Genomic DNA, 25,737 nt, shown 5'->3' with positions numbered 1-25,737 from the left:
CTCCCTTCAGTCTCCTCTTCAGGAGGTGAGATGCTGATCAGTTGGGTGAAGGTCTGGTGATTGACGTGTCCAGTCTAAAACCTTCCACTTTTCCCCCTGATGAAGTCCTGTGTTGAGGTGGAAGTGTGTTTTGGATCGTTGTCTTGCTGCGTGATGAAGTTCCTCCTGATTCATTCGGATGTATTTCTCTGTAAATTGTCAGATAAAATGTTCCTGTAAACTTCTGAATTCAATCTGCTGCTACTGTCATGAGTTCATCATCAATAAAGATTAGTGAGAACGTTCCAGAAGCAGCCATGCAAGCCCAAGCCATGACAATACCTTCATCATGTTTCACAGATCAGCTTGTATGTTCTGGATCATGAGCAGATCCTTTCTTTCTCCACACTTTGGTCTTTCCATCACTTTGGTAGAGGTTCATCTCGGTTCCAGAACTTTTGTGGATCATCTCTGTATTTCTTTGTGAATTCCAGTCTGGTTTTCTGATTCTTACTGCTGATGAGTGGTTTACATCTTGTGGTATGGGTTCTATATTTCTGCTCTCAAAGTCTTCTTCGAGCAGTGGATTGTGAGACCTTCACCCCTGCTCTGTGGAGGTCGTTGGTGATGTCACAGACTGTTGTTTTTGGGTTTTTCTTCACAGCTCTCACAATGTTTCCGTCATCAGCTGCTGTTGTTAGTTCACAGGCAAAACCCAGGGCTCAAACCAAGAGTAGACATTCAGAGATATTAATTGTTCAAACAATCAATCTAACAGGACACACCTGGGCAACAAGATGCACCTGCCAGTCACACATTGGGTTCAAACAAATGGTGCCATGTTCTAAGTTCGTTAACACATCTAGATGTAAATATCAGGAAATGAAAGCTGAAATTCTGATCTCCAACCCCAAAGTCTTCAGTATGTAGGAAAGATAATATGCCTCGTCATTCCAAATACCATCCATCCATCCATCTTCTACCGCTTACTCCTTCTTCAGGGTCACGGGGGAACCTGGAGCCTATCCCAGTGAATATCAGGCACAGGGCGGGGTACACCCTGGACAGGGTGCCAGTCCATCACAGGGCACAATCACATACACACTCACACACCCATTCATACACTACAGACACGCCAATCAGACTACCATGCATGTCTTTGGACTGGGGGAGGAAGCCAGAGTACCCAGCAGAGTACCCCCGGAGTACCCCCGCAGCACCAGGAGAACATGCAAAATCCCCACTGGGGAATCGAACCCCGCTGGAGGTGTGAGGCAAACGTGCTAACCACTAAGCCACCGTGCACCCCATCCCAAATACTTATATATATATATATATGTGGTTAGCATATGTCTTTGTACTCCTCACCTGGTTGCCTCCTCACACGCTTGACACCATCTGAAATTTACACTGTTACACAAGCTGTACACTCACTACTTTACATTGTAGCAAAGTGTCATTTCTTCAGTGCTGTCACATGAAAAGATATCATCAAATATTTACACAAATGTGAGGGGTGTACTCACTTTTGTGAGATACTGTGTGTGTGCATATACATATATAAACTAGTGCATTTTAATAAAGAGTATAAAGAGTGTATTTTAAAGTTAATTTTGTAAAATCCAAATAATCTTTACAGATCTTTATTGGAAAGGGTTTTAAACAATGTTCTGTCAATTTTGATAATAAACCTGATTTGCAATGGGGGTTGAATCATTTTGATTGCACCTGTAACTGCAACTGAGTGGCACAAAAATCTCCAAGGATCACAGCTGGAGAATTGCAGAAGTTAGTTGTGTCTTGGGGTCAGAAAGTCTCCAAAACTACAATCTGAAGTCACCTACATCACCACAAGCTGTTTGGAAGGGTTTGAAGTAAAAAGCCTCTACTCTCATCCAAAAACAAACTCGAGCGTCTTCAGTGTGCAGACACTACTGGAACTTCAAATGGGATCGGGGTCTATGGTCAGATGAAACCAGAATAGAGCTTTTTGGTAATAAACACCAGAGGTGGTTTTGGAGCACACAGAGAGGTAGCCGTATGGAAAAGTCCCTCATGGCCACGGTTAAATATGGAGGTGGATCTTTAATGTTTTGGGGCTGTTTTTCTGCCAGAGGACCTGGACATTTTGTTAGGATACATGGCATCATGGACTCGATCAAATATCAACAGATATTAAATGAAAACCTGACTGCCTCTGCCAGAAAGCTTCAAATGGGCCGTGGTTGGATCTTCCAGCAGAACAATGATCCAAAACATCATCAAAATCAACACAGAAATGGTTTACTGACCACAAAATCAAGGTCCTGCCATGACCCTCCCAGTCCCCTGACCTGAACCCCATAGAAAACCTGTGGGGTGAACTGAAGAGGAGAGTCCACCAGCGTGGACCTCCAAATGTGAAGGATCTGGAGAGGTTCTGTATGGAGGAACGCTCTCAGATCCCTCACCATGTATTCTCCAACCTCACCAGGCGTTATAGGAGAAGACTCAGAGCTGTTATCTTGGCAAAGGGAGCTAGCACAGAGTACTGACTAACAGGGTGCCAGTAATTATTGCACACCTACAGTACTTTGCAAAAGTTTTAGGCATATGCAATGAAATGCTGTAGAGCAAAGATGCCTTCATAAATCATGAAATTAAATGTTTCTTCATTTAAAAAATATTATAAAGAGCAGTAAACATTAATAAATGAAACAAAGGCAATATTTGGTGTGACGACCCTTTGCTTTTAAAAAGAAAAAAGTAGTCTCAGACAGAATTTAAGAAGTTTTATAAAGAAATGAGCTGTAAGTGTTACTGAGCATGTTGAAGAACCAGACTCGGTTCTTCTGGAGACTTTGCCTGTCGCACTCGTTTCTTATACCCGCAGTGAAACCCAGCAGTGTTCATTATGGGGTTTTTTTCATTATGTTACAAAACATTTTTCTGTAACATTTAATTTTGTGCTGGAAATCTAATGTTTGGTAATGTTTGTTTTTGTACTGACTCGATAATGTAGACGTCATAAAATAAAAATCTATAACAAAGTTTGTACTGAAAAAAAGGGTGCCTAAGACTTGTGCACAGTACTGTACTTTTAACAAAGGTATTTTTTGGATAAACCTGTGTTGTGTTTGTAATTGTTTGATATCTATGAGAGCAGAGTGTTTTTGTGAATTCTTTGAACAAAAGATCAAAAGGTTAAACAATAAAGACAAATTTTCACAGCCTTCTTTGCTAATATTTAAGGTGTCAATATTAATGGAGGGCACCGTATATATTTGTTCAGAAAGGGTTTGCACACTAAAGATTAGCCTGAGGCTATGTAGATAGCATAACGCTAATTATGACTGTACCTATCATTACCGGCACACCTACTGTATGCTGCTAAATAATATTTTTCAGTGAGTCAAAAGAACCCTCTGAGAAATTATTATTTTTTGGCAGATTTCAGTTTCCACTATATCAGTTTTGTTGTTATGGAGTTTTGTGGACATCACCAAATAAAAATCACCTGTGCCATGCATCCCACTGATAATTTAATGCTGATTGCCATTTATCAACATATGCACGTGAATATGAAGAAAATTCCAGTCTTTCTTCTGGAAATGTTTAGTTCCTGATGGCTTATGCAGACATTTACACACAACTTTACTAAAAGATTGATAAATGATGCCCAATGAGAAAGATCTGGGCAAAGTGCGCAGTCAAAAATGGAAACCTTATGATTTAAGTGAAACAATCCATAGCAATTTTTGATTTCCATGTGGTAAAAATCCACAGCAATCTAATGGCAATCCTCAGCAGTAGTGAGTGATACTCCGGTGAAGGAACCTCCAAGCAGAGTTGGCCATTAGGATGGATCAGAGGTGTTAAGCCTTTTATAGTTTTAAAAACAAGTAAAAGAATTGAAAAATATATCCTGGAAGATTTTGGTAAGCAGTGCAGCTCTTTTACGATCGGGTATTGAAAAATGAAAAAATGAAGTGATTGTCGAATAGGTGTGCCGGTAATGACAGGTACAGTCATGATTAGCGCTATTCTATCTACATAGCCTCAGGCTAATCTTCAGTGTGCAAACCCTTTCTGAACAAATATATACATCTTATATTTATTCTCCATTTCCATTTACTTTACTTTATAATTCATGTGAGTAGAGAAACACGTGACCAGGAGGGCGGGAACGTGTACAAGAGGCTTATTTAAAGGGGAAATATGAACCGGTGGGATTTAGAACAGGTGCACAGTTCAAGCTCAGAGACTAATTTCATACTGTAGTGTGTAACACTCAAGGTAAGTTCTTTTGGCATACACTCGCAGTGGATAAGACAGATTGTGTTTTTAGTTCTTACTTAAATAAAACAGTATAAGTCTAGGTATGAGCAGCACCAGGAAAGCTTTCACAGTTTTCCAGCTGATGGAGCTGCTGAATTATATTTCAGAATGATGAAGATGCTGCTTGTGAGTCTGGCTCTTGTCCTTCTACTGACCAGTGGTGAGTGATTTCAGCTTCAATTCCATTTCGAGTCAAGACCTATTATCTTGCTCCTGAAACTGCTTCAGACTAATACTTGCAAACTTCAATCGTTATACATCAATCTTACTTTTATAAAACATTCTGCAAATCTAGTCAAAGTGCTTCTGAAAACCTGAATTCAAGTGAGTTTTGTGAAGAATATTCCTATTCACATCTAAGACAATTCACTAAACAGATTTCTAACGTGGGATCTCGGGCTTAGAAACAAAGTTCAATGTTCAAAATTCAGGAAACACCCACCATATTTGTCAGAAATACCTTTATATCTCTAGAACATTTATTGTGTCTGGTCTCCACAGGTTCTGCCCTTCAATGCCACAAGTGTTTCATGGGAAAATGTACTATTCAAACCTGCAGCACTGGTCAAGACACCTGCATCGCCGCAAGGATGGCAACCGGTTTAGGTACGTCTAACATTCTAGTGAAATATTTGATTCTTTCTTATTTTTGCCAGAACTGTCACCTTTCAACATGCCAAAAATTCAACATACTTAAAAATAAAAGTCTTCCTGATTTTTTCTAATATTATATTTTTGAACTGGTGTACTGGGAAATATAATGACTACTAAAAGGTTTGTTCTCTTTACCTCCTCAGCTTTATTCGTTCAAAAGAAATGTGGAACTCGGGCTGAGTGTTTGAAGTACCAGAAAGCCGTATGCTGTGGTTCGGATCTTTGCAATAACGTAAATCCATGAAAATTGCAATTTCCTGAAAATATCTGAGGAACGATAATTTTCTCTTGATTTACAATAATGTGGTTTTCCTCTCGATCTTGTATTCAGCAGCACTATCTGTGCATGGGATTATTCACAATGTGCAGTGTATAACTCTGAAAGTGATGTGCTGCAGAAATAAAATCATTTCAGCAAACACACAACTACTCTGTGAAATTTTTAACAAAGCATTCCTGCCTGAAACACTGAAGTTCTGCTACAAGCAACAGCAGTCTCTTAACTTCCTCTCACTGAATTCTCTCACAAACTGGCTAGATAAAGAGATATTTATTTACACAACATCGGTACAGAAGAGAGAGAGGATACAAAATACAAAACAGTGTGAATGTAATGATAAAGTTCTGAATGCACATGTGGTTAAAAAACACTATTACAGAGGATTAAAAGGATCGGTGATGAGGTCATTACAACTGTGATTAGAGATATCTCTGAGTGTCTCTGAGCACCAGGATTAAGCTATCACACCCTTCTCTGTGTGTGTGTGTGTGTGTGTGTGTGTGTGTGTGTGTGTGTGTGTGTCCGTCCTTGTTTATCGGGATCCAGCGTACAATAAAGTGCTCTATGTGACCGAACTCACACCTCCATCACCAACCGAACATGTACTCCATGGCTTTGGACACAAAGCTGTCATCTTTCCGCGGGGTCCCTTTGTCAGACACCACCTACACACACACACAGTAAGACTAAAAGTACATCTACACCAACGATATGCAAATTACACTGTACAATTAGCAAAAAAAAAAAAAAAAAAACCCCTGTTTTTAGGAGCAAACAGCAAAACCTTGCGAGCCTGGCCTGTACAGAAATTTCAGTAGATCAGAAACATTAGTGTATACAGTCTAGGGCTGCAACTAACGATTATAGTCATACTCAGTTTTCGATTGATTGATTAATCGGATGGGGCGGGGCAAGCTTTCAGTGCCATTTTTTTTCACTTATTTAAAATTAAATACACAAACTGAGTGTTACAAATATAAACTTCAGACTAAAACTTTACACAACTGTTTGTCTAATTATATAAGACTGAAAAGAACCCAATACACACACACCAGAATATATATTATTCATTTAGGACTGTAGTGTTATTCAGTGCCATAAAAAGTTAGACATGAATAAAAAATTATACATTACAGATCTTACTCGTGCTACACTCTGCAGCAGCGCGTGATCAGCAACGCGGCCTCGTTACTAACACATCACTTCCGTTATAATAAACTACAGAAGTTACACTGATACAGCATATAATCTCAATAAACTTAAATTAAACTAAACCTTTTAAGAAACTCGCGACCGCATCACTGTCATGCTTCTGTGCTCCACAAACTCCGCTTTATAAAGTTTATAAATCTTCTCCGCGGTGTTTAATATAAAATGCTTCACTGCCTTAAGAAGACTTGGAGGGCGCACATTTTCTTCCTCAGTCACGTGACGATTTCGCCTCAGTCTGATGGTCACTGAGAGAAAAGAAAGTCATGTACAGTGACTCTGGGTATTAGGCTAAAACTAGCGCCGTCGCATTACGCGCATATGACGTCATGTAGGCAGCGGCATATATTTCCGGTCAGTAAAAAAACAAAACAGCGAGTGTTCCATTTTAGATGATATTACCTTTCTAAAATGCACACACTAGATGGTAGAGTGTGTAGTGTAAGTGTACAGTACTTCATTTGGGACACAACTTTAATATTTACTCTCCGAGGCGTGTTTTTTGAAGAGAAGTAACGTAATGAGTAAATCTCCCCCGTGCCGCGCAGACCAATTAATCCATAATGAGATTCATTACAATGATTTTCATAATCGATTAACATCGATTAGTTGTTGCAGATCTAATACAGTCCCTCACAAAAGTACTGGAACATTAGTGGAGGGCTCTGTATACACAGGGTCATAACTAATTTACACAGAATTGAGAAAATCTCGGTTGAGATGCGCTTGAACCTGAAACTGTGGCTCCGTGTTGCACGTGTACACAATGAGAGATCATGTGGTATGGGTTAGTGCAAGTGTAGCGTGAGCCTCTGCGCAGGTCACGGATATGTACGTATGGGTCATGTATGTAAAACTACACACAGTCGTAGTACACCACCATTCTTCCACACGGACATTCTTCATTAATATCATGCATGAACACCGAGTAAACGAGCACGGTATTGGACACCGCGTGTACCTGATAGTCGGCGTTGCTGTGTGCGAGTGGTGTGCTGAGGGGTCTCATGGATGATCGTGGTGTGGAGATGGAGGCCACACTGTTACTGTTCTTCACCGGAGGAGTGAACACTGCAGCACTGCTCCTGTCTGAGCACTCCATCACACTCTACACACACACACACACACACACACACACACACACACACACACACGTCAGTACTCACATACACACGTTTAAGTTGCTTGTGTTTGTGTGTGTGTGTGTGTGTGTGTGTGTGTGTGTGTAACACAGGTCAGTACCTTATCGATGCAAGGCTTGACTCCAATCATGATGGCTTCTCCGAATATCTTGCCATCTTTACTAAGCGCTTTCCTGGCCTGCAGTTTGGACTGATATTGAATGTGCATCCAGTTTCCTGAGTTAGACATCTGTATACACACACACACACACACACACACACACACACACACACACAGTTAGAGAAAGAGGAGTGTTACAGTGTGATATAGGAGCTGATCTATACCCTTATTACTCACCACATGTTTGAGGATGTTCCCATACTGAGCGAACTGCAGCAGGATGTAGGAGGCGGAGACTGGGGGAAACCTGCAGCATGTTACGTGCACTTTTTAAAATTATTATTATTATTTGCATAACCACACCCACAATCTCACACGTCACCCGAGTAAAGGCAGGGCTTCACATACTTACCCGAAGACAGTGATCCAGGTTTCATCGAGTTGGTCCTCAGAGGACAGGGCATCTCCCTGGGTGAAGAATGGGTCTACCTGTGCAGGTGACAGGGTGCTCTTCACCTGCCCTAAAGAGGCGGGGCTGAACACACTGCCTACTACACACATACACAAAACATAAATGGGCATGTCTTTGAACTCTGACAAGAACTTCAACGTTTGATCCTTTGCATTTGAATCCATATACTCATGTTCATGTACAGAAATTATGGCATATTTGAGTAACCCTGCCTTTAAAACAGACACACCCACATTCCAATCTAAAACGTCAAGCTACGCCTCCTGTATTATGGCTCCATATATGGATTCAAAGACCCACATTAAAATCTAAACTGTTAAGCCACTCCCACCCAGAGCTGTGATCCTGCAATAAACCCTATTAGCTAAAGCTGGAGGGTCATGTGACCATTTCTCACCGGATCCTGGAGTTCCAGCCACACCGGACAGAGGAGTGTGCATCACGGAGAACGCCTATACACACACACACACACACACACACGTCTGAATACTGTAGTGTACTGTGTAATAATAAACAGTACTGTGTGAGGGTAAGAGTATAAATGGTGTGTTTTTACCTGTTTGCGTGATGTGAGCGGGGAGAACCCCACCACAGGACTGGACAGGTCGTCATAGATACTCCTCACAGGTGGAGCACCGCTTTTATCTTTAGGAGTAGGAACCACCGGCTGAGGAGGAGAACCACCTGATACACCTACAGCAACGATTATAATAATAATAATAATAATAATAATAATAATAATAATGCCAATTATAATAAATAATGTTGCTACTATTATAATAATAATAATAATAATAATAATAATAATAATAATATGTAAGAGACCTGTGAAAGGCAGGGCTCTGGTCTCGGCTCCACCCATACTCAGGGTTAGGGGTCTGGGCTGTGGTGTAGCAGGAGCAGGCAGGTCACCCATCAGGAATCCGGGGAGGAACTGAGCTCCACCCACAGGCTTTGGGGACGAAGGAGAACCCAGAGACATCGGCTCCATAGCTGACACAAAAGGACAAAGGGAGAGTTGGTCAGTAATCCCACCACGACTGGAACGACGTGTATATTCATTCCGAACGATGGAGGCTTCAGCGTCATGCTGACAATCAGGCGTTATGCCAAACATCCAGAACTCGATCAAAAGTGTGGGAATTTTTAAACACAGACTGAATAAAATGCTGCTCTGCACACTGTGCAAAACTGAAATGCTGCACCACAGCAGCACAACAGCTACGCATGAACATCTCTAAAGAACACATCCTGGGGCTCACCGACCTCACAATGATGAGACCACAGCGTAAATTTTTTTACTTTTAGAGTAAGTTTTCACACAACACTAGAACACACGCCATATTCTGTGTTTAATGCGGTTCTGTTCATACAGCATCCTGTTGTTTTTATGAGCTGCTGCGTGTAATATCATTGAAAGAGAAGTCAATCCGTTACTCGCACGCTGAGAGGCGACAGGGTTTATAAGCAGCGCGGAGTACCGAACTAACTTCTCTTTTGTGGCTGTGCACAGGTACATCAGCTGCTCGTCTCGTCAGGTATTCCTGCCGTGCTTCTCTGAAGGGTTAAGTCACAGCAGCATAATAAACCTGTTTCTTAAACAACAGACGAAAGAGAGAAAATCCTTCACTGCTCTAACGTTCGCTTTAATAAGAATCATTGTATATTTAACTAAAATATTTAAAACTAAATACTTTTCCCCTTTACTACTTTAGTTACATTTTTGCATTGAAAAACACTGTTTATTTCATTTAATCTTTGATACTGTCTCCATGGTTAGAATATTGTTGTGACTCCAGAAGTTTGTTCATACGGATGTGTTCAAGGAGTTACTTTAACCTGCTGAATGGACAAAACATAACAGGGCTCGAATCTGTAAGCAGCTGCTGTTGTCTCAAACAGTTATTGTGAATGCAGCCGTAGTAAACACCTTTCCTAATAAGGCCTACACTGCATAAATCTTAACTTTTGTGACAATAGTTATCAGCAGTTAATAGTTCACACATAGATTTCATGTTGAAATATGTCACTGATTAATATATATACATACACACACATATATATATATATATATATACACACATATACACATATGTATGTATATATAGTGTGTGTATATGTATATTAGAGACAGAGAGAGAGAGAGAGAGAGAGAGAGAGAGAGATATTATGGTTTATATTGTTTTGTTTCTCAGGAAGAGGCAAAGCCGTGTGTCTGAATTGTTTACATAAAAAGGATGCCAATGTGTGCACCCCGACATGGCGTCTGGGTTACTGACCGCATTCTCAACATCACCATCAGGGATACAAGACCCCTTTCTAACCCTGACCCCTTCTATTGTGGGCAGTCAGGGTTTCCATATGCCCTGTATAAGGCTTTATATTTCATGTTGGAAACTATTATTTGTATATTCGTTTAATTGAGAAAATATTTGAATAAAATGTTGACATTAATCGCAGAAGTTACACTGTAGGGATGTGACGGTGAGGACATTTACCCACGGGGGGGGCGGGGGGGGTACAGGTACAGGTACAGGTACGTACACACACACACACACACACACACACACACACACACACACACACACCGTACAGCACTACACCTACAGCTACAGCTACTTTTGCTATCTCTCTAATCATGTACATGTATTAAATAATAAACATGTATTAGAAATAAATAACTTTAATAATGACGACTCAATAATAGAACAACCTTATCAGCTAGCAAGCTGGCTAAGCAGCTAGCGCCATGCTAATGCTAACATCACCCAGCTACACATTAGTAAAGACAAACATATTTAATCACATTTAGCGGTGAATTAAACTCAGAAACACATCTCACTCACCTTGAATGTCCATCGCACCACTCACACTGTACCAACTAATAATAGTATATTCTATTTTAAATGTAAAAAAAAAAAAACTAACACGTTTGTGCACCGGGTAACGCAGAAATTTCAAAAACGTAGCCGGAAGTGACGCGTTCCGGAAGCCTCGTGGAATTAATTTTGCGCATGCGCAGGAAAGACAGCGCGCAGTACTATAAAGAAACGCTGCAGTAATATCGCTAATAAAATAAACTACATCTTTTTGTTATATTTTATTATTTTTGTGTTATTTGGGGGAACAATTCAGGGAAACATATTACCTCTATAAGCGACAACATACAATTAATTCACTCTTACAAATTCCAAACAATTAAAATAAATTCACTTTAGACTTTAAATAAATAAATATAGACACCATGAAGAAAAGTAAACGTACATAAATACTTTAAGATCATCTTAATAAAAAATAATAATAAAACTGATTAAAACTGGCTGATACTGATTGGCTGTGATGGAGAGTTTCAGAGAATCCAATAGCTATTCTAGGTTATCTAGCATTTTAGAACATGGCTAAACCACACAACTTACACACACAAAATTATTTATTTCAGAATTTTATTGTCCTTATAATTAATTTTTATAAGTATAAATTCACAGTTTACTGTAGTAATGATTTTAATATACAATATTAATATTTATCTGTATTTAATCTCGATACAGTAAATCATCATGTACCTGCGTGATTTCTCACACTTATGCAATGATTTAACATGTAGTAGATATGTTCACATTACACACAGCAGAACCACATCTTCACGTCTTATATTCATCTTATTATTCAGCATGCAAGATAAACATATTAATTACTGAAAAATATTTCATTTCTCTTTATTTAAAAAAATTAACAAAAGCATTTAAACAGAATATAATCTAGTAATAAATCAATAAGTATTATTTATCTTAATCATTCATCATTATTCCTGCATCATTATTCCTATTCAGTCAATGTTTTCTGAAATCTATTCTCTCTGTCTGACCAATCACAGTCCAGAATCTTAGTCCTAGCCCCTATTCTGATTGGATTAGTTTATCAGGGAGACGTCAGTAATACATTTTTTGCAGGTACCCTCAGGGGTAAAACTCTCCCTTCGTATTTTCTACGAACTCGTATGTTTGCGTCACGCTGTCATATGATCATAGGTTCACAGCATCCAAGTGGTCGAAGAGGAGCCGGAGTAGAGATCAGACGCTGCCTCATATTTCAGTTTGTGGTTGAACCACATTTCCAGCACTAATTCACACAATTCAAATCACAAAATATTCAAAAATCATCTATTTTTCGTTTGATGACTTGGGACGTGTTTAATAACTGATAAACAGCAGCACTAGGGTTAGGGCTAGGGTTACAATTTAGCTGAACGTGCGTTGTGATGACGTCACATGACGTATCTTGGCCCAAATCTGTGGAAAATCTGCGGTAATTTTGAAAAATCACAAGCTCCTCCGAATATTGCAGAGTTTCCTTTATTTTTGCATTAATTCATGCAATCACAAAATCCTGGAGGAACCGAGGACCAGAGCAGTGACTCAGTCAAATATCTTTTTTTCAAACATGAAACGACATCTGCAAAGGAAATCACACGTGTGTATCTGATCTGAAATGATCAGACCAGCACCGAGATTGGTGAAAAACAGCAGGTTATTCAGCTTGTAATTTTCTCAGAGGAGGACAAAGAATTGATCCTGACAGAAATAAAATCACAGAGGAGCTCCAGTAAAATAGGAAATTACCCCAGGACCTCATGTACATTTAATCCCATCTGAATAGGGCTTATGGTTAATGCTCGGTGTTTAAAATTAAAAAAAATAAAATAAAAATAAAGGTCTGTCAGTCAGCGATCCTCCCTCTGTCTCTAATCAGACACTACGCACTTGTACTGTCCAGTGTAGTGGACTATGGAGTACCTGATGATTATAGCGCAGTACCGTCTCACATACTAATGCTTTACACTCAACAGAGACTGCAGATCAGCACACGCTACCTCACACCACTGACACACCAGAACCAACTAGAAACAGAACAAAATAGAAACAGAACCAAACTGAATGACTTACATTTTTATACAAATGACTGAATTTACTATTTTAAATGTCCACCATAAACTTTTCCTCCTCAGGAAGGAGGGAACAGAACCATATAGAACGGAACACAGTGAAACAAAACAGCCCTAAAAAGATCAGCATTAATCATCATAAAAGAGCATTTATCATCTGGTTTACAGGTGACTGCGCAGGTTCTTGATATGACTCTTTACAGGTGACTGCGCAGGTTCTTGATATGACTCTTTACAGGTGACTGCGCAGGTTCTTGATATGACTCTTTACAGGTGACTGCGCAGGTTCTTGATATGACTCTTTACAGGTGACTGCGCAGGTTCTTGATATGACTCTTTACAGGTGACTGCGCAGGTTCTTGATATGACTCTTCCACTGTTGTATCGGTGGACTTCCTTCAGCCACCAGCCTCCTCAGTAAGCGGCTCGGCTCCAGACTCGGCACGTCCGGGTGAACGCGGTGATAATACTCCAGTTTCTCCAGCACTACAGACAAACCGACCTGAGAAGCGTAAAACATCGGACCTCCGCGATGTCTTGGCCATCCGTAACCGAACAAGTAGATCACGTCTATGTGTTCTGGACCTGCTGCTATCCCGTCCTCCAGGATACGGAATCCCTCGTTGGCCAAAACGAAAGCACATCGCTCGATCACTTCCTGTGAGGTGATGCGACGTGGTATGATCCCATATTTACGCCTGTAATCCTCCAGGAAGTTTCGGATCTCCGGATCAGACTTTGCTTCTTTTGACCCAGGAGAGTCGTAGAGGTACCATCCACGGCCCGTTTTCTGTCCGAAGCGTCCCTGTTGGCACAGCATGTCAGGAAGTGGGCAGTATCTCCGTCCAAGCCGCCATCGTGAAGGCTTTACTGGGTCGACGTCAGGCCCGATCAAACCAGAAGCCTTCCGAACCCTCCATCCAACATCCAAACCAGAAAGATCGCCCACTTTGAAGATTCCCATGGCAAATCCAAACTCCTCGAGAGCTTGGTCCACTTGCTCAGGTGTGGCTCCTTCCTCCAGCAGGTAGACAGACTGATCCAGATAAAGCTTCAGCATGCGATTACCCACAAACCCAGAACAGTTGCCTACAGTGACACACACCTTTCCTATTCTCTTTCCAAGTGCCATTGCCGTAGCAACAGCTTCAGGAGACGACCTGGATCCATAAACAACTTCGAGAAGCTTCATGACATGAGCTGGAGCAAAAAAATGCATCCCGACCACCAGGGGCTGTCGATCGGTGACCGCCGCGAGCTCGTCCACGTTCAGCCCCGACGTGTTGGTGCAGATTAGCGCGTTCTCCCTCAGCACTTTGCACAAATCGCTAAAAACACGCTTTTTAAGGTTCATGTCCTCAAACACAGCCTCGATGACCAGGTCCACATCCCTCAGCTGGTGGAAGGAGAGAGTGAACGTCAGGAGGTGTAACGGAGGACTGACTCCTCGTCTTTGAGCATCTCTCTGCAGCATGGCCGTCACCGCCTTCTTACCTGACTCCAACTGCTTTGTATCCGTCTCTATGGCAACTACAGAGATTCCTGCTTTAACGAGGGATACAGCGATGCCCTGACCCATGGTGCCCAGACCTAAGGAGGAACAGATACCAACATTTAGTCACTTCGGGGAAACTGCTAAACTCAAATAAGATAAGGTTTATTTGAATGATGGACTATCTGAATGGCACTTTCTAGATACGTGCCTATGACTCCGGCTCGTTGGACTTCCCTGGCCTTGGTGTTGTTCCACTGCGCCCCGTTAGGAAGACTCCATTTCCCAGCATTCCTCTGAGCAAAGAAGGCGTACTGCATGGCTTGAGCCTGGCCAGACCTAAAGAGCGTGTCCATCAGCTGCCTCTCTCTCTCCATTCCTTTACCATAGGGCAACATGGCCGCTGCTCTGACGGCCTGAACGCACGCCACCGGAGCCATCGCTCCACGAGAACGCTGCTTCACCTGTGCTAATGCCGCATCACACACACCGTCCACATCCGGCGCCCACACAGGGGCTCGCAGACTCAACCTGCAAGGGTTTAATGGCTGACCTGTAACACACACACAATAAATACACACACACACAATATGCACACACAACATATACACAACACACACACACCTATTACACTGAGAGCGAGCTCCATGGCAGCCTGCACGGCGTTCCCCTCAGTCACTTGATCCACCATGCCGAGTTGCAGAGCTTCCTGAGCCGAAACGTGGCGACCTGATGAAACACACACATTACAATGATTACGCCACGCGTGTGTGTGTGTGTGTGTGTGTGAGAGGGAGAGAGAGAGAGAGAGAGAGAGAGAGAGAGAGAGGGGGGGGGCGGGGGAGAGACCTGTGGTGATTAGCTCCAGGGCTGCAGGGATGCCAATGAGTCGAGGAAGACGCTGAGTTCCTCCAGCAGCAGGAAGTAAACCGAGGGTCACTTCAGGGAGACCCAAACGGGCCTGAAAAACACACACACACACACACACACACACACACACACACACACACACACACACACACACTGCAACAACTCACCGTCATACCACCCTGTAAAATCCCGTGTATGTGAGTATGCGTTTTACTTTAGTGTTAGCGACACGATAATGACAGCCGAGCGCTAGCTCCAGTCCTCCCCCCAGAGCCACGCCCTCTATGGCTGCCACCATCGGCTTCTCTCCAGCCTCCACAGAGTGGATCATTGGAACCAGAGGAGGACCGGACACGGAGCCCGAAAACTCCTTAATGTCTGCTCCTACAAGTTCACACACACACAAACTATAAGTACTATATAGTGTACAACAAAAATTTAAATATTGATGTTAAAACATTGAAATGAGGGCCCCATTCCTATATTTTGCATAGATCCCCAAATCACTAAATCCGCTCTGTATATGCTACATCAGTGTTCTCTAACCTCCACAAAACTTCTCATTCTCTCCACAGAACACCACAGCCTTCACCTGCTCGTCCTTCAGCGCCCGGCTCACCGACTCCACTATTCCCCTCCTTACTGCAGCACTGACAGACAGACAGAGAGAGAGAGAGACTGACTGTAAACAGTGCAGAGATTTTACCTGCTCTAACACACCTGAGTGCACTCATCAGCATATTTATTAACACACTTTTAATAAGGGTGAGTGCGCGTTAGTTTAAACATTACTGTCTGACAGCGCGCGCGCTCGCTCGCGTGCGCTCTCTCTCTCTCTCAGCTGGTTGGGTTACTCACCTGAGCGCGTTCACAGGTGGGTTAGTCAGAGTGATCAAAGCGATTGATCCCTTCACGCGCGTGTACCGAGCCATTGCGTCCAAACTGCAGTTAAAGAATAAACTCTACCTCGGTTTGACTGACACACTGCTGTCTGTGGAACTTGTACCTAGTTTTAAAAGAACTGGACTTTGGTCCGTTCACAAACTTCACACTGATATCATGTTTTCCTTCTTTAATAGAAGCACAGCAGCAGGTAAAAGTCCGCAGGTAGTGTTACTCTGGGCCAACTAGTGAAGAGGTGAAGGTGAAGTTCAGGCGCTGCAGCACTGCGCACAATCTGCGCATACAGTTACACAGACGAGCATGAAGAAATCAATCTGCGCAGAACTGTGTCGCTCTCCAGCAAGTGGCGTCCATAACCTCGAGAATCAAAAGTATTAATATATCCAAACAAGTGCATTTTTTTACTTTATATTAGTAAAATATATTTTAAAACCTATTATTTTTGTTCATTTTCCCTCGCTTGTGTTAGTTTTTATTTTATTTATTTTAGTTTAAATATAAATTTTAATTAGGTTTACAGTTTATTTGTTTAATCAGCGCAATAATGATGTTCTCGACAGATGTTCTGAAACATTTACAAACTTTTTCAACGTTGAAAGTGAGCACGAATTCCAACTGGCTGCACACAGTCACGTGACCTGTTCATGGCTCGCCCCCTTGTTTCACACTTCCTGGTTGAGTGTTGCCGGAACCATGCGCTCCGTTCTGGGTTTAGGAGGTGTCGTTTTAATTTCTACTTTATATCTGTATTGTCTGGCCTCTTATCTCCCTCCTGTACCGCGGCTCATCAAACAAAACCGAGTGGAAGGGGAGGGAGACCCCGGAGGAGAGAGGGAAATTATCGGGTCAGTTAGCACTCAAACCTACACACTGTCGTTTCATTCAAATAATCTCAGTAAATCAGATATATATTCATGTAAGGGAAATAATGTGGATTAATTCTTCTGCTTGTCCGGCTGTGTCCCAAATCCTGTATCCTACACGGGGTTCAGAGTAATGCCCTGTTGATGTTCCTGTAGCTCTGACACCTGACACATCATCATAACACCGGGCTTCTGTTGGTTTCCTGGTTTTAATATCAGAACTTCTAATAGTTTAGATTTATCCTAGTGTATAGGATCTGGAATTATGGGAACTAGAACCAGTTAATATGAGAATATTCTGGGAATTAGAAGTAAACACTACATACTAGTGAGGTGAAGGTACAGGAACTGCAGAAAGGAGATTAACAAGTTAAATGAGGCTTCATTAACATACCCCTAGTATATCCTGATACTGTGTGTGTGTGTCAGCTTGAAGTTCCCGTCCGATCTGCAGGAGTTAAAGCAGATGGCCAGGTTGTTACGGTTCTATAAGCTGCAACACGGTGGCTTCGTCCTGCTCCTTTTCTCCAGTGCTTACCTGTACAAACAGGCCTTCGCCATCCCAGGGTCATCGCTACTGGTACACACACGTACACACACACACACACACACACAGACAGAGATAGCAGTGTTAAACTACATGCTTATGTGATATAATCCACTGATTCCCTGACTTCACGGTTGTTTCTGCGTGGTGTGTGTGTGTGCGCAGAACATACTGGCAGGGGCGCTGTTTGGACCCTGGCTGGGTCTGGTGCTGTGCTGTGTTCTCACCACTGTAGGAGCCTCAATGTGTTTCCTGCTGTCACAGTTTTTCGGCAAGCAGCACATCGTCCGCTTTTTCCCAGACAGAGTCGCCCAGCTGCAGAGAAAGGTGTGTCACACTGGATCTTAGGGTACTGTTCAATTTTGGAAATGATAAACTTTGGAATAGTAAACAGGAACTGCAGGAACTCTCACTAAAAACTAGTAAACTAAGGAAATTATGAAGTGGATAAACGAGAAGGAGAACTAGGAGCTATGGGGAACTAGTACTAGAACTCGGTATCGAGGAACTGTTGGATCTAAAAATGGAGAAGTAGTAAAGCAGGAGATCTAGGAGTACAAACTAGAACCTGGGAAGTAGGATCTAAAATCCCTTCAGGAACTGGAACTAGTGAACTAGAGGAACTATGTAAGCAGATCTAAGAACTAGTACCCAGAGCTAGGAACTGGAACCTAGGAGAGAAGTGTTCCACACATATACAATCTGCTGTGTACAAACTGTGTGTGTGTGTGTGTGTGTGTGTGTGTGTGTGTGTGTAGGTGGAGGAGAACCAGAGCAGTTTGTTCTTCTTCCTGTTGTTCCTGCGTTTGTTCCCCATGAGTCCAAACTGGTTCCTCAACATGAGTTCTCCGATCGTCAACATCCCGCTTGCATACTTCTCCCTCTCTGTTCTCATCGGTACCATTCTCTCTCTCACACACACACACACACACACACACACTCACACATAGCACATGTGTACAGCAGTGAAACAGTCCAGTAAAGTCGCTCGGTTCTCCTGTATCAGCTCTGTGGACGTGGAGTTAGTGAAACCAGTAAAGCTAGTAATTAGAGCTAGACTGTAGACTGTGGAGCGGAGGAGCAGGTGAAGCGCGCTCGGAATACGGACTCGGTGAAGTGTTCCAGCCGACCGAGCTGATTAAATACTCTATAAATCCTCCATATGGCCTTGTTTCAGCCAATCACATGCATTTCTGTAAATCAGAGACCAGGTGAGAGATGATATTTCAGAAAGAAGAAAGTTTTCAGATTTTTTCAGGTCTGATGCCATATATCCTGCTGTGTGTGTGTGTGTTTGTGTGTGTGTGTAGGTCTGATGCCATATAACCTGGTGTGTGTACAGACAGGCGTGGTCCTGTCTGACCTGTCGTCTCTGGATGACGTGTTGTCATGGAGTGTGGTGCTGAAGCTGCTGCTCATCGCCTGCGCTGCCCTGCTGCCATCCGCACTCATCCATCGCTATAGAAACACACACACAGCATACACACACCCGGAGCACAAAGATCGCTGATGTACACTACACTCTTGCACACACACACTCGTGCATGCAGACGCAGTTTACAACGCAGTTTACAACGCACTTTTAAATGTGTGGGTTTGTATACGTCATGCAATGTTACATTATAATATGGTGTGTTTGTATAGTTTTGTTTTTGTTTTATTTTTTTAATGTCATGTGATCACCTCATGATAAATGGACGAACAGAAACACTTCAAATCAACTTGTAATAAAATCCTGTTTATCTGTTGAATGATCAGCGAAGATTCAGTTTATTAATAAAATGATATGAGAGGAAGTCTTTGTTCTGGAAGTGATTAAAAGTGGAGATTTTTTAACCCTTTTGGTTTGTAAATATTTCTGCAAATATGGAAGTTACTCGTTCCTGATTAGGTCACATGATCAGGTCTACATCTCTAACCAGCGTGTACTCTTCACATGTTAGAGAATAAAATTGTTTAGATAATGTTAAGTGTGCACTTTAATAAAAGTGGAACAAAACAATGAAAAGCCAGCGTTAATACTAATATTATTTCAGTGCAGGTTTGTGTTTTAGACGTGTACACGTGTGTATAGGCGTGTACAGCGGACGCTCCTCATAAACAGTACAAACGTGTGTAATTGTTGATATGAAGTGTTCTGTATGGAAGGAGTCTCCAGTGTCAGTGCTGTGTAACACTCAGAGGTAAAGCTGTAATTAAGTTTTCCCACATCTTCATCACAGAGGAGTTTACACTTCTTTGTTTCTTACGAACACGCATAACAAACTGTGTTTGTTTTTTCTTATTAACTTCAAGAAAGAAAGATGTTGGTGAATTAGTGTGTATTTTGTATCAGAGACACAGTGAGGAACAGACCCAGTGGTGTGGCATAAACTGATTTATTAGGAGAAAACCATCAGCTTTAACACACACACACACACACACACACACACACACACACACACACACACACACGGAGCTTCATCACTATAACAGAACACACACACACACAAAGACAGCACGGCTGCAGCCGTCTGAACTCCACACTCTCAGCTCCATGAAACACATCATCCTCATCATCACAGACGGGACGGGGATTAGTAGTGACCTGAGGGAGAAAACCAGGATGCTTTTTATCACATCTAAACTACACATACTGGATAATCAATAATAAACATGAATTATAATAAAATCAGCTTTTGAGGGGAAATGATTGAATGTAGATGAGATTCAGGAGAGAAAATATTTTTAAAGAAATTCATTTTTTTTTTTAAAAAAAGCAAAAACATCTAACAAAATTCTCATTTAAGAGAAAAAAAGATTTTATATATTATATATATATATATATATATATATATATATATATATATATAAATCTTCAAAAATGTATAAAGATATAAACATAAATAAACATATTAAGCAAGATAGTTATCTGTTTCTGATACTCTCATTCAGGACAATAGTTATAAATAAATTTGAAAAATTCTAGGTTTTATTTATTTATTGTTTACCGTTTAACACCGTTGTTACTTTTCACTACATTTTTTTCATTTCTTAAAAATATTGTATACATTTATTTCATTGTGGTCTTTATAAAAATGTAAACACTAGACAGAAGTATACAGAATAACACCCGAGTGTGTGTGTGTGTGAGAGACTCACGGGGGGAGTAGGAGCGAGAGCGTGAGCGATATCCACCACGGCTGTAGTACGGAGACGGAGACCTCCTCCTGTAACACACACACACACACACACACACACACACATTAGTGTAATCTGTTAAAGTATTAATAATCTGAGTAAAATGTGTTGTGTGATGTGTTGTTCTGAGCATGCTCAGTCTCACCTGTACGATCTGCTGTAGTAATCACGGTCGTCATAGCGATCATAGCCTCGATCGTAATAATCATGACGCCGACTCAGACTGTGACCTCCACCTCCACTGTAACACGCACACACGGTTAACACCACCCACTAATACACCTGTACTCGAATGACACACCTGACACACTCACTATGTGGGTCGGCCCATGTAGATCCCCGGAGTAGGGGTGTGTGGTCTCTTGGTGATGGAGAAGTCCACTCGGATCCTGCGGCCATCCAGCTCCATCCCGTTTGCCCTCTCTTTAGCCTACACGTACAGAACGAACATGGTGGCAATGAAGTGTCCGTGTTAAGGTTAGTATGGTGGCGTATGGTGTAAACAGCAATGGACTTTGGTATGTCCCGTGTTTGGTTGTTTTAACAGAAAGTGAACCACCTCCTGCGAGTCCTCTTTGTTCTCAAAGTAAACAAAGGCGAACCCTCGCGAGCGGTGCGACTGCTGATCGTAGACGATGCACACGTCCGTAAGAGGGCCGTACTTTGAGAAGACCTCCCGCAGATCTCGCTCTGTGGTGTACAAACTCAACCCAAACACTCCTAAACACGTGTTTGGATCAGGGTTCGCCTACAAAACATCACAATAGACCACGGCGTGAAACCACAGCTGAAGCATTTCTCCAACAAGCCCTGGCTGACGAGCGGTAGGGGCTACGGCTTACTGACCAATCACCAATAATCACGTGTTGAAGACTCACCCTGTTGCCTACATGTCGCCGGCGGTTGCTCATGGGGGAGTGTGAGGAGCTGCGAGAGCGACGGCGCCGCGAATCCCTGCTGTAGCAGCGGCTGCGTGAGCGACGGCGCCGAGAGCAAGAGCGCGAGTGACTGTAGCGCCTCCGAGAACTGCGATGAGAACGAGAGCTGTAGAGAGAGATGAAGTACGAGACCTCAGGGATCAGGCAGGTAGTGCCGTTCAGTCTGATAACAGCCCTGAACTCCACAAACGGAGCGAGGTACAGGGAACCAGGGGAAAGGCTCACAGGGTAAAATCCAGAAGAAATAAAATTACCTGGAAGCTGCATGTTCTCAATTCCAGTCATGGGAACACAAAAGGTGCCATGTTCCAAGTCGTTTAAAACGTCTAGATGTAAATATCAGGAAATGAAGCTGAAATTCTGATCCATCATCTCATCTTTTTATCTCAAACCCAAATGTCTTCAGTATATAGGAAAAATAATGAACTGGCCTTGCTGTTCCAATACTTTCAGACAGGACTGTAATTATTCAAGGCGCATTAGGTAAGATTAGCCAATTTATTTCAAGATTCGCTCTCTAACAGAGAAGTAGGTGGGTTTTCACATTTGCATGATTTTTTTTTTGCATCTTGCAGGTATTTTGTATAAGAAATAAACTGAGTATTGCACCTTTAAGCCAAGCACTCTGAGTGCAGTGAAAACTTCAACCTGTGCAAGGCAGTGCGTCCCCACGACTGGAGATACAGGACAGAAGTGTTCTCCATACCACTGCACACTTCTAATAAACATTCTTGATGATGATGTGCTAATGTGAGGACTTACTCTGATTTGGAGCACGACCGGGAGTGTGATTTGGAGCGCGAGTCACGTTTGGAGCGAGCGGGCGAGTGTGCCAGGGATTTGTGTGAACCTCGTGGACTCACACTCCTCGACTCCGAGCGAGACTCCTAAACCAATCACACACACACACACACACACACACACAGTTAGTTGTACATACAGGTGTGTAGGATGAAACCTAATAGGTATCAATGTGGCTCTGAAATCAGTCTTCACTGTGACCATGTTGTTTACGTAAGGCATGTGTTGATGTACAAGCTACAGGATCAGATGTAAATGTGTATTCCTGCTGCGCTGGAGAGTTCTGTCCACCATCATTACTCACACTGTTGTCTGGGGAGCAGGATCATGGGACTGGATGCCTAAAGTGAGGAACCTTAGAGAACCAAACCTAAATACCCCCTCTGGTTCTGAATAAAATGGGTTACTATGTGCTCATTATTAACAGCATGCTGATGATAACAGTAAAGCATGATCTACAGCTAAGTTCAGGCCGCAGTCTCCCCTGAAGGTGTTGCATCAAATCCCATCAGAAGGTTTTGAGTTCATATTTACACCACACCTAAGCTTTTGGGTTCCTGACCCTGGACTGCTCAATGGTATCCTGACTCAGCTGTATGTTAAATGTAAACATCCACCTCCCAACACCAGTTTATCAACTCCACCTGTTACACAATCTGTCCATTCATGGAAAGGGACTCCAACATGGTCAAAGCCTAGCGAGTAGAGGAAGCTAACTCCTACCTGAGCAGCCTACTTCCTGAAGGGATCATGGTGGTGGTGCAGTAGTGTGTAGATGATGGGCACATGCCTGCTGATGATCAGTACGTGTATGTGTGTAGAGAGCATGCACGTGAAGGACAGACACATACAATCATATTTACTGAGAGTGGACAACTTCACGTTAACGTCATTACTTCAACCCCCTCTGTTCTTCTTTCTTCCACTTCATGTGTGTCTGCCTTCAACTGCTTCCTTCTTCCCCTCATCCTGTCCCTCTGCCCATAAATGCTACACATCATCACGGGAGCTTCACACATCACCATTAGCATTAGCAAGCAACTCTGCTTTTGTTTTGTTTTTTAAACGGTCATTATAAATGTCATCTGACTTCATCTTCTGACTTCTCTTCTTCTCCTTAACAAAAGAAGAACAGTGTGAGGAGTGGGCATCACATTACAACCATCACACACCAGCCATCTTTAACACAAACGCACTCCGTCAGCTGGGACATGTTCGGCGTATGAAGATCGCTTATTATTATTATTATTATTATTATTATTCTACAGGCGCAGGTAGCAGAGTCTCGTGATTAGTCTGAGCATCTGACCACAACTTCAGACTCCAAACATGCCCCAGCTGAAGGAATACATTTGGATAAAGTAGAATGTTGTGTACATTTACATTTTTGGACGCATTGTTTTTATAGTAAACATTACCATAAAAGGACATGGAGTTATGGTTTGTCTGGTGTTTTATAATCCACAACTGCACCTTTAGAGTATTACGCTCGAATAACCACTGGGTATAACTTTACACATTACTTATCCCATTTTTAATCTTATAACTCATCATCTCATTTTTATAAGTTTATAGCATGACTTAATATAATATTACATTCAATACAAGTCATTAATAAAAAATGTTTTGCGTCCTAATTTTAAGCTAGTTGTTAATTTAGATCAGGTTCATTTTAATAAGTGTTTTCTCACCCGAGCCGTGTACAGAAATTTTATTTCAAATTAGAATTTTTTTTCAAACTATTCATAAACAAACACGCTGGTAAAGAGGAGTCAGCTCTGCGCATGCGCAGATTCTAAACTAGGCCGCCATCATCGCTTAAAAAAAATAAAAATAAAAAAATTGGCTGCGTCCGAAACCGCATATTTATCTACCATATAGTAGGAGAAAAGCAGTATGAATTGTATATCTGAATTCTCAGTATGAGAGAAATACCCGGATGCGGGTCAAACATCCCATAATGCAACGGGACTGGTGCTCGAGCTCAGGAAACAAACAGCGTCGGCTCTTTTTAAGTATTAAACCTTTGTTAAACGAGACTTTTTTTAATAATACCCGAATAAATTGTTAACTTGTTTAAGATTTGTGTTTATGATAACGTCGAAGGTCACATGACAATGCCAATATGGCGGATATGGTATATCCGGGATTGTAATCATAATAAACACAAACTGATTAATACACACTGTCACGCGATTTCAGACGTAGCCTTTAACTACATCTCTATAGTGTTTACCAAACAAACTATTTCATATAAACATTAGAATTTAAGCAGGTATGAGTTTAGAAAAACAAACTTATTTCTAACTCGTCACATCAAAGCGGTCAGGTTAGTTCACAAATAAAAATCATTAAAATGACACATTTACTTACTCACCCGCTCGGTGAAATTCTTCTCCGTGTCGCTCATTATGTGGAAATCTGAGCTATTATGGTGTGATATAGATATATATATCTCGATATCTATATAGCGAGAGAGAGACAGCACATAGCATAAAGCTTCACCTGTGTTTCAGCAGCGCGAGCGCCTGCTAGTGCTAGAAGGTGGGCGTGGCTAATTATACACAAGCGGAACCATCAGCGACGAGGAGACGATCCAGACATAAATATATCTCTACTTATTTTTATTAAACTGACTGCGTTGTTGATGCAAATTAAGAATCTTTCATAGTTCATACTTTTATCCCTGTGTGAACTGACATGTAACAATAAATCTAAATTTAAATTTAAAGCACTGTGTTAGCCACCAGAGGGAGACACAGTCCACTACAACACTCAGCACAGCACTACCATGGTCTTTTTTCTATTATTTAATGTTTACTAAAGTGTTTATTTCTCACATCTAAAACTATAACACCGGCCTGAGAGAGCGAGAGAGTGTGTGTGTGTGTGTGTGTGTGTGTGTGTGTGTGTGTGTGTGTGTGTGTGTGTGTGAGAGAGAGAGAGAGAGAGAGAGAACTCTTAGACTTTTAGTAAACGTCAATAAAACAGTTAATTTAAAAAAGCCCCAAAGCACCATGTTGATTGCAGCTGCAGATTTGATTCAAC

The 25,737-nt window shown here is 41.9% G+C and overlaps 4 protein-coding genes and 1 long non-coding RNA gene across 14 annotated transcripts; 2 read left to right on the top strand and 3 right to left on the bottom strand.

The window, feature by feature from the left end:
- Positions 1-4,145: 4,145 nt before the first annotated feature.
- Positions 4,146-5,175, top strand: LOC128608424 (uncharacterized). The gene is made up of 4 exons (XR_008386068.1): positions 4,146-4,254; positions 4,404-4,456; positions 4,798-4,902; positions 5,094-5,175. It is a non-coding gene; the product is annotated as an uncharacterized LOC128608424 (long non-coding RNA).
- Positions 5,095-11,164, bottom strand: nup35 (nucleoporin 35). 2 transcript variants are annotated; one of them, XM_053626085.1, is made up of 9 exons: positions 11,000-11,164; positions 8,979-9,146; positions 8,710-8,846; positions 8,551-8,605; positions 8,094-8,232; positions 7,919-7,988; positions 7,682-7,810; positions 7,401-7,547; positions 5,095-5,895 (listed from the first exon to the last, which is right to left on the bottom strand). In XM_053626085.1, the coding sequence occupies exons 1-9, from the start codon at positions 11,010-11,012 to the stop codon at positions 5,818-5,820; spliced, it is 936 nt and encodes a 311-aa protein (XP_053482060.1). In that variant the 5' UTR covers positions 11,013-11,164; the 3' UTR covers positions 5,095-5,817. The 2 variants fall into 2 exon arrangements, with proteins under 2 accessions (XP_053482060.1, XP_053482061.1); XM_053626086.1 differs by having other exon boundaries at positions 8,094-8,229.
- A 70-nt stretch (positions 11,165-11,234) lies between these two features.
- Positions 11,235-16,974, bottom strand: ehhadh (enoyl-CoA, hydratase/3-hydroxyacyl CoA dehydrogenase). Of its 2 annotated transcripts, none has more exons than XM_053626083.1 (7): positions 16,316-16,974; positions 16,004-16,107; positions 15,672-15,841; positions 15,437-15,548; positions 15,212-15,316; positions 14,799-15,140; positions 11,235-14,685 (listed from the first exon to the last, which is right to left on the bottom strand). In XM_053626083.1, exons 1-7 carry the CDS (start codon positions 16,387-16,389, stop codon positions 13,433-13,435), a joined length of 2,160 nt encoding a protein of 719 aa, XP_053482058.1. In that variant the 5' UTR covers positions 16,390-16,974; the 3' UTR covers positions 11,235-13,432. The 2 variants fall into 2 exon arrangements, with proteins under 2 accessions (XP_053482058.1, XP_053482059.1); XM_053626084.1 differs by having other exon boundaries at positions 16,050-16,107; positions 16,316-16,357.
- tmem41aa (transmembrane protein 41aa) lies at positions 16,946-19,606 on the top strand. Of its 2 annotated transcripts, none has more exons than XM_053626087.1 (5): positions 16,946-17,205; positions 17,678-17,803; positions 17,936-18,097; positions 18,529-18,667; positions 19,081-19,606. In XM_053626087.1, the coding sequence occupies exons 1-5, from the start codon at positions 17,005-17,007 to the stop codon at positions 19,278-19,280; spliced, it is 828 nt and encodes a 275-aa protein (XP_053482062.1). In that variant the 5' UTR covers positions 16,946-17,004; the 3' UTR covers positions 19,281-19,606. The 2 variants fall into 2 exon arrangements, with proteins under 2 accessions (XP_053482062.1, XP_053482063.1); XM_053626088.1 differs by having other exon boundaries at positions 16,987-17,205; positions 17,653-17,803.
- A 503-nt stretch (positions 19,607-20,109) lies between these two features.
- Positions 20,110-25,243, bottom strand: tra2b (transformer 2 beta homolog). Of its 7 annotated transcripts, none has more exons than XM_053626091.1 (9): positions 25,067-25,239; positions 23,413-23,805; positions 22,651-22,775; positions 21,829-22,214; positions 21,510-21,698; positions 21,265-21,380; positions 21,096-21,191; positions 20,912-20,979; positions 20,110-20,357 (listed from the first exon to the last, which is right to left on the bottom strand). In XM_053626091.1, the coding sequence occupies exons 4-9, from the start codon at positions 22,171-22,173 to the stop codon at positions 20,347-20,349; spliced, it is 825 nt and encodes a 274-aa protein (XP_053482066.1). In that variant the 5' UTR covers positions 22,174-22,214; positions 22,651-22,775; positions 23,413-23,805; positions 25,067-25,239; the 3' UTR covers positions 20,110-20,346. The 7 variants fall into 7 exon arrangements, with proteins under 7 accessions (XP_053482066.1, XP_053482067.1, XP_053482064.1 ...); XM_053626094.1 differs by having other exon boundaries at positions 20,112-20,357; positions 21,829-21,994; positions 23,541-23,805; positions 25,067-25,237; XM_053626096.1 differs by having other exon boundaries at positions 20,114-20,357; positions 21,829-21,994; positions 22,143-22,214; positions 22,651-23,805; positions 25,067-25,236.
- Positions 25,244-25,737: the final 494 nt, after the last annotated feature.

The sequence above is a fragment of the Ictalurus furcatus genome, chromosome 6 (assembly GCF_023375685.1).
Source record: "Ictalurus furcatus strain D&B chromosome 6, Billie_1.0, whole genome shotgun sequence".
Classification (NCBI taxonomy): Eukaryota; Metazoa; Chordata; class Actinopteri; order Siluriformes; family Ictaluridae; genus Ictalurus; species Ictalurus furcatus.
This window is presented reverse-complemented; position numbering and strand designations above follow the sequence as displayed.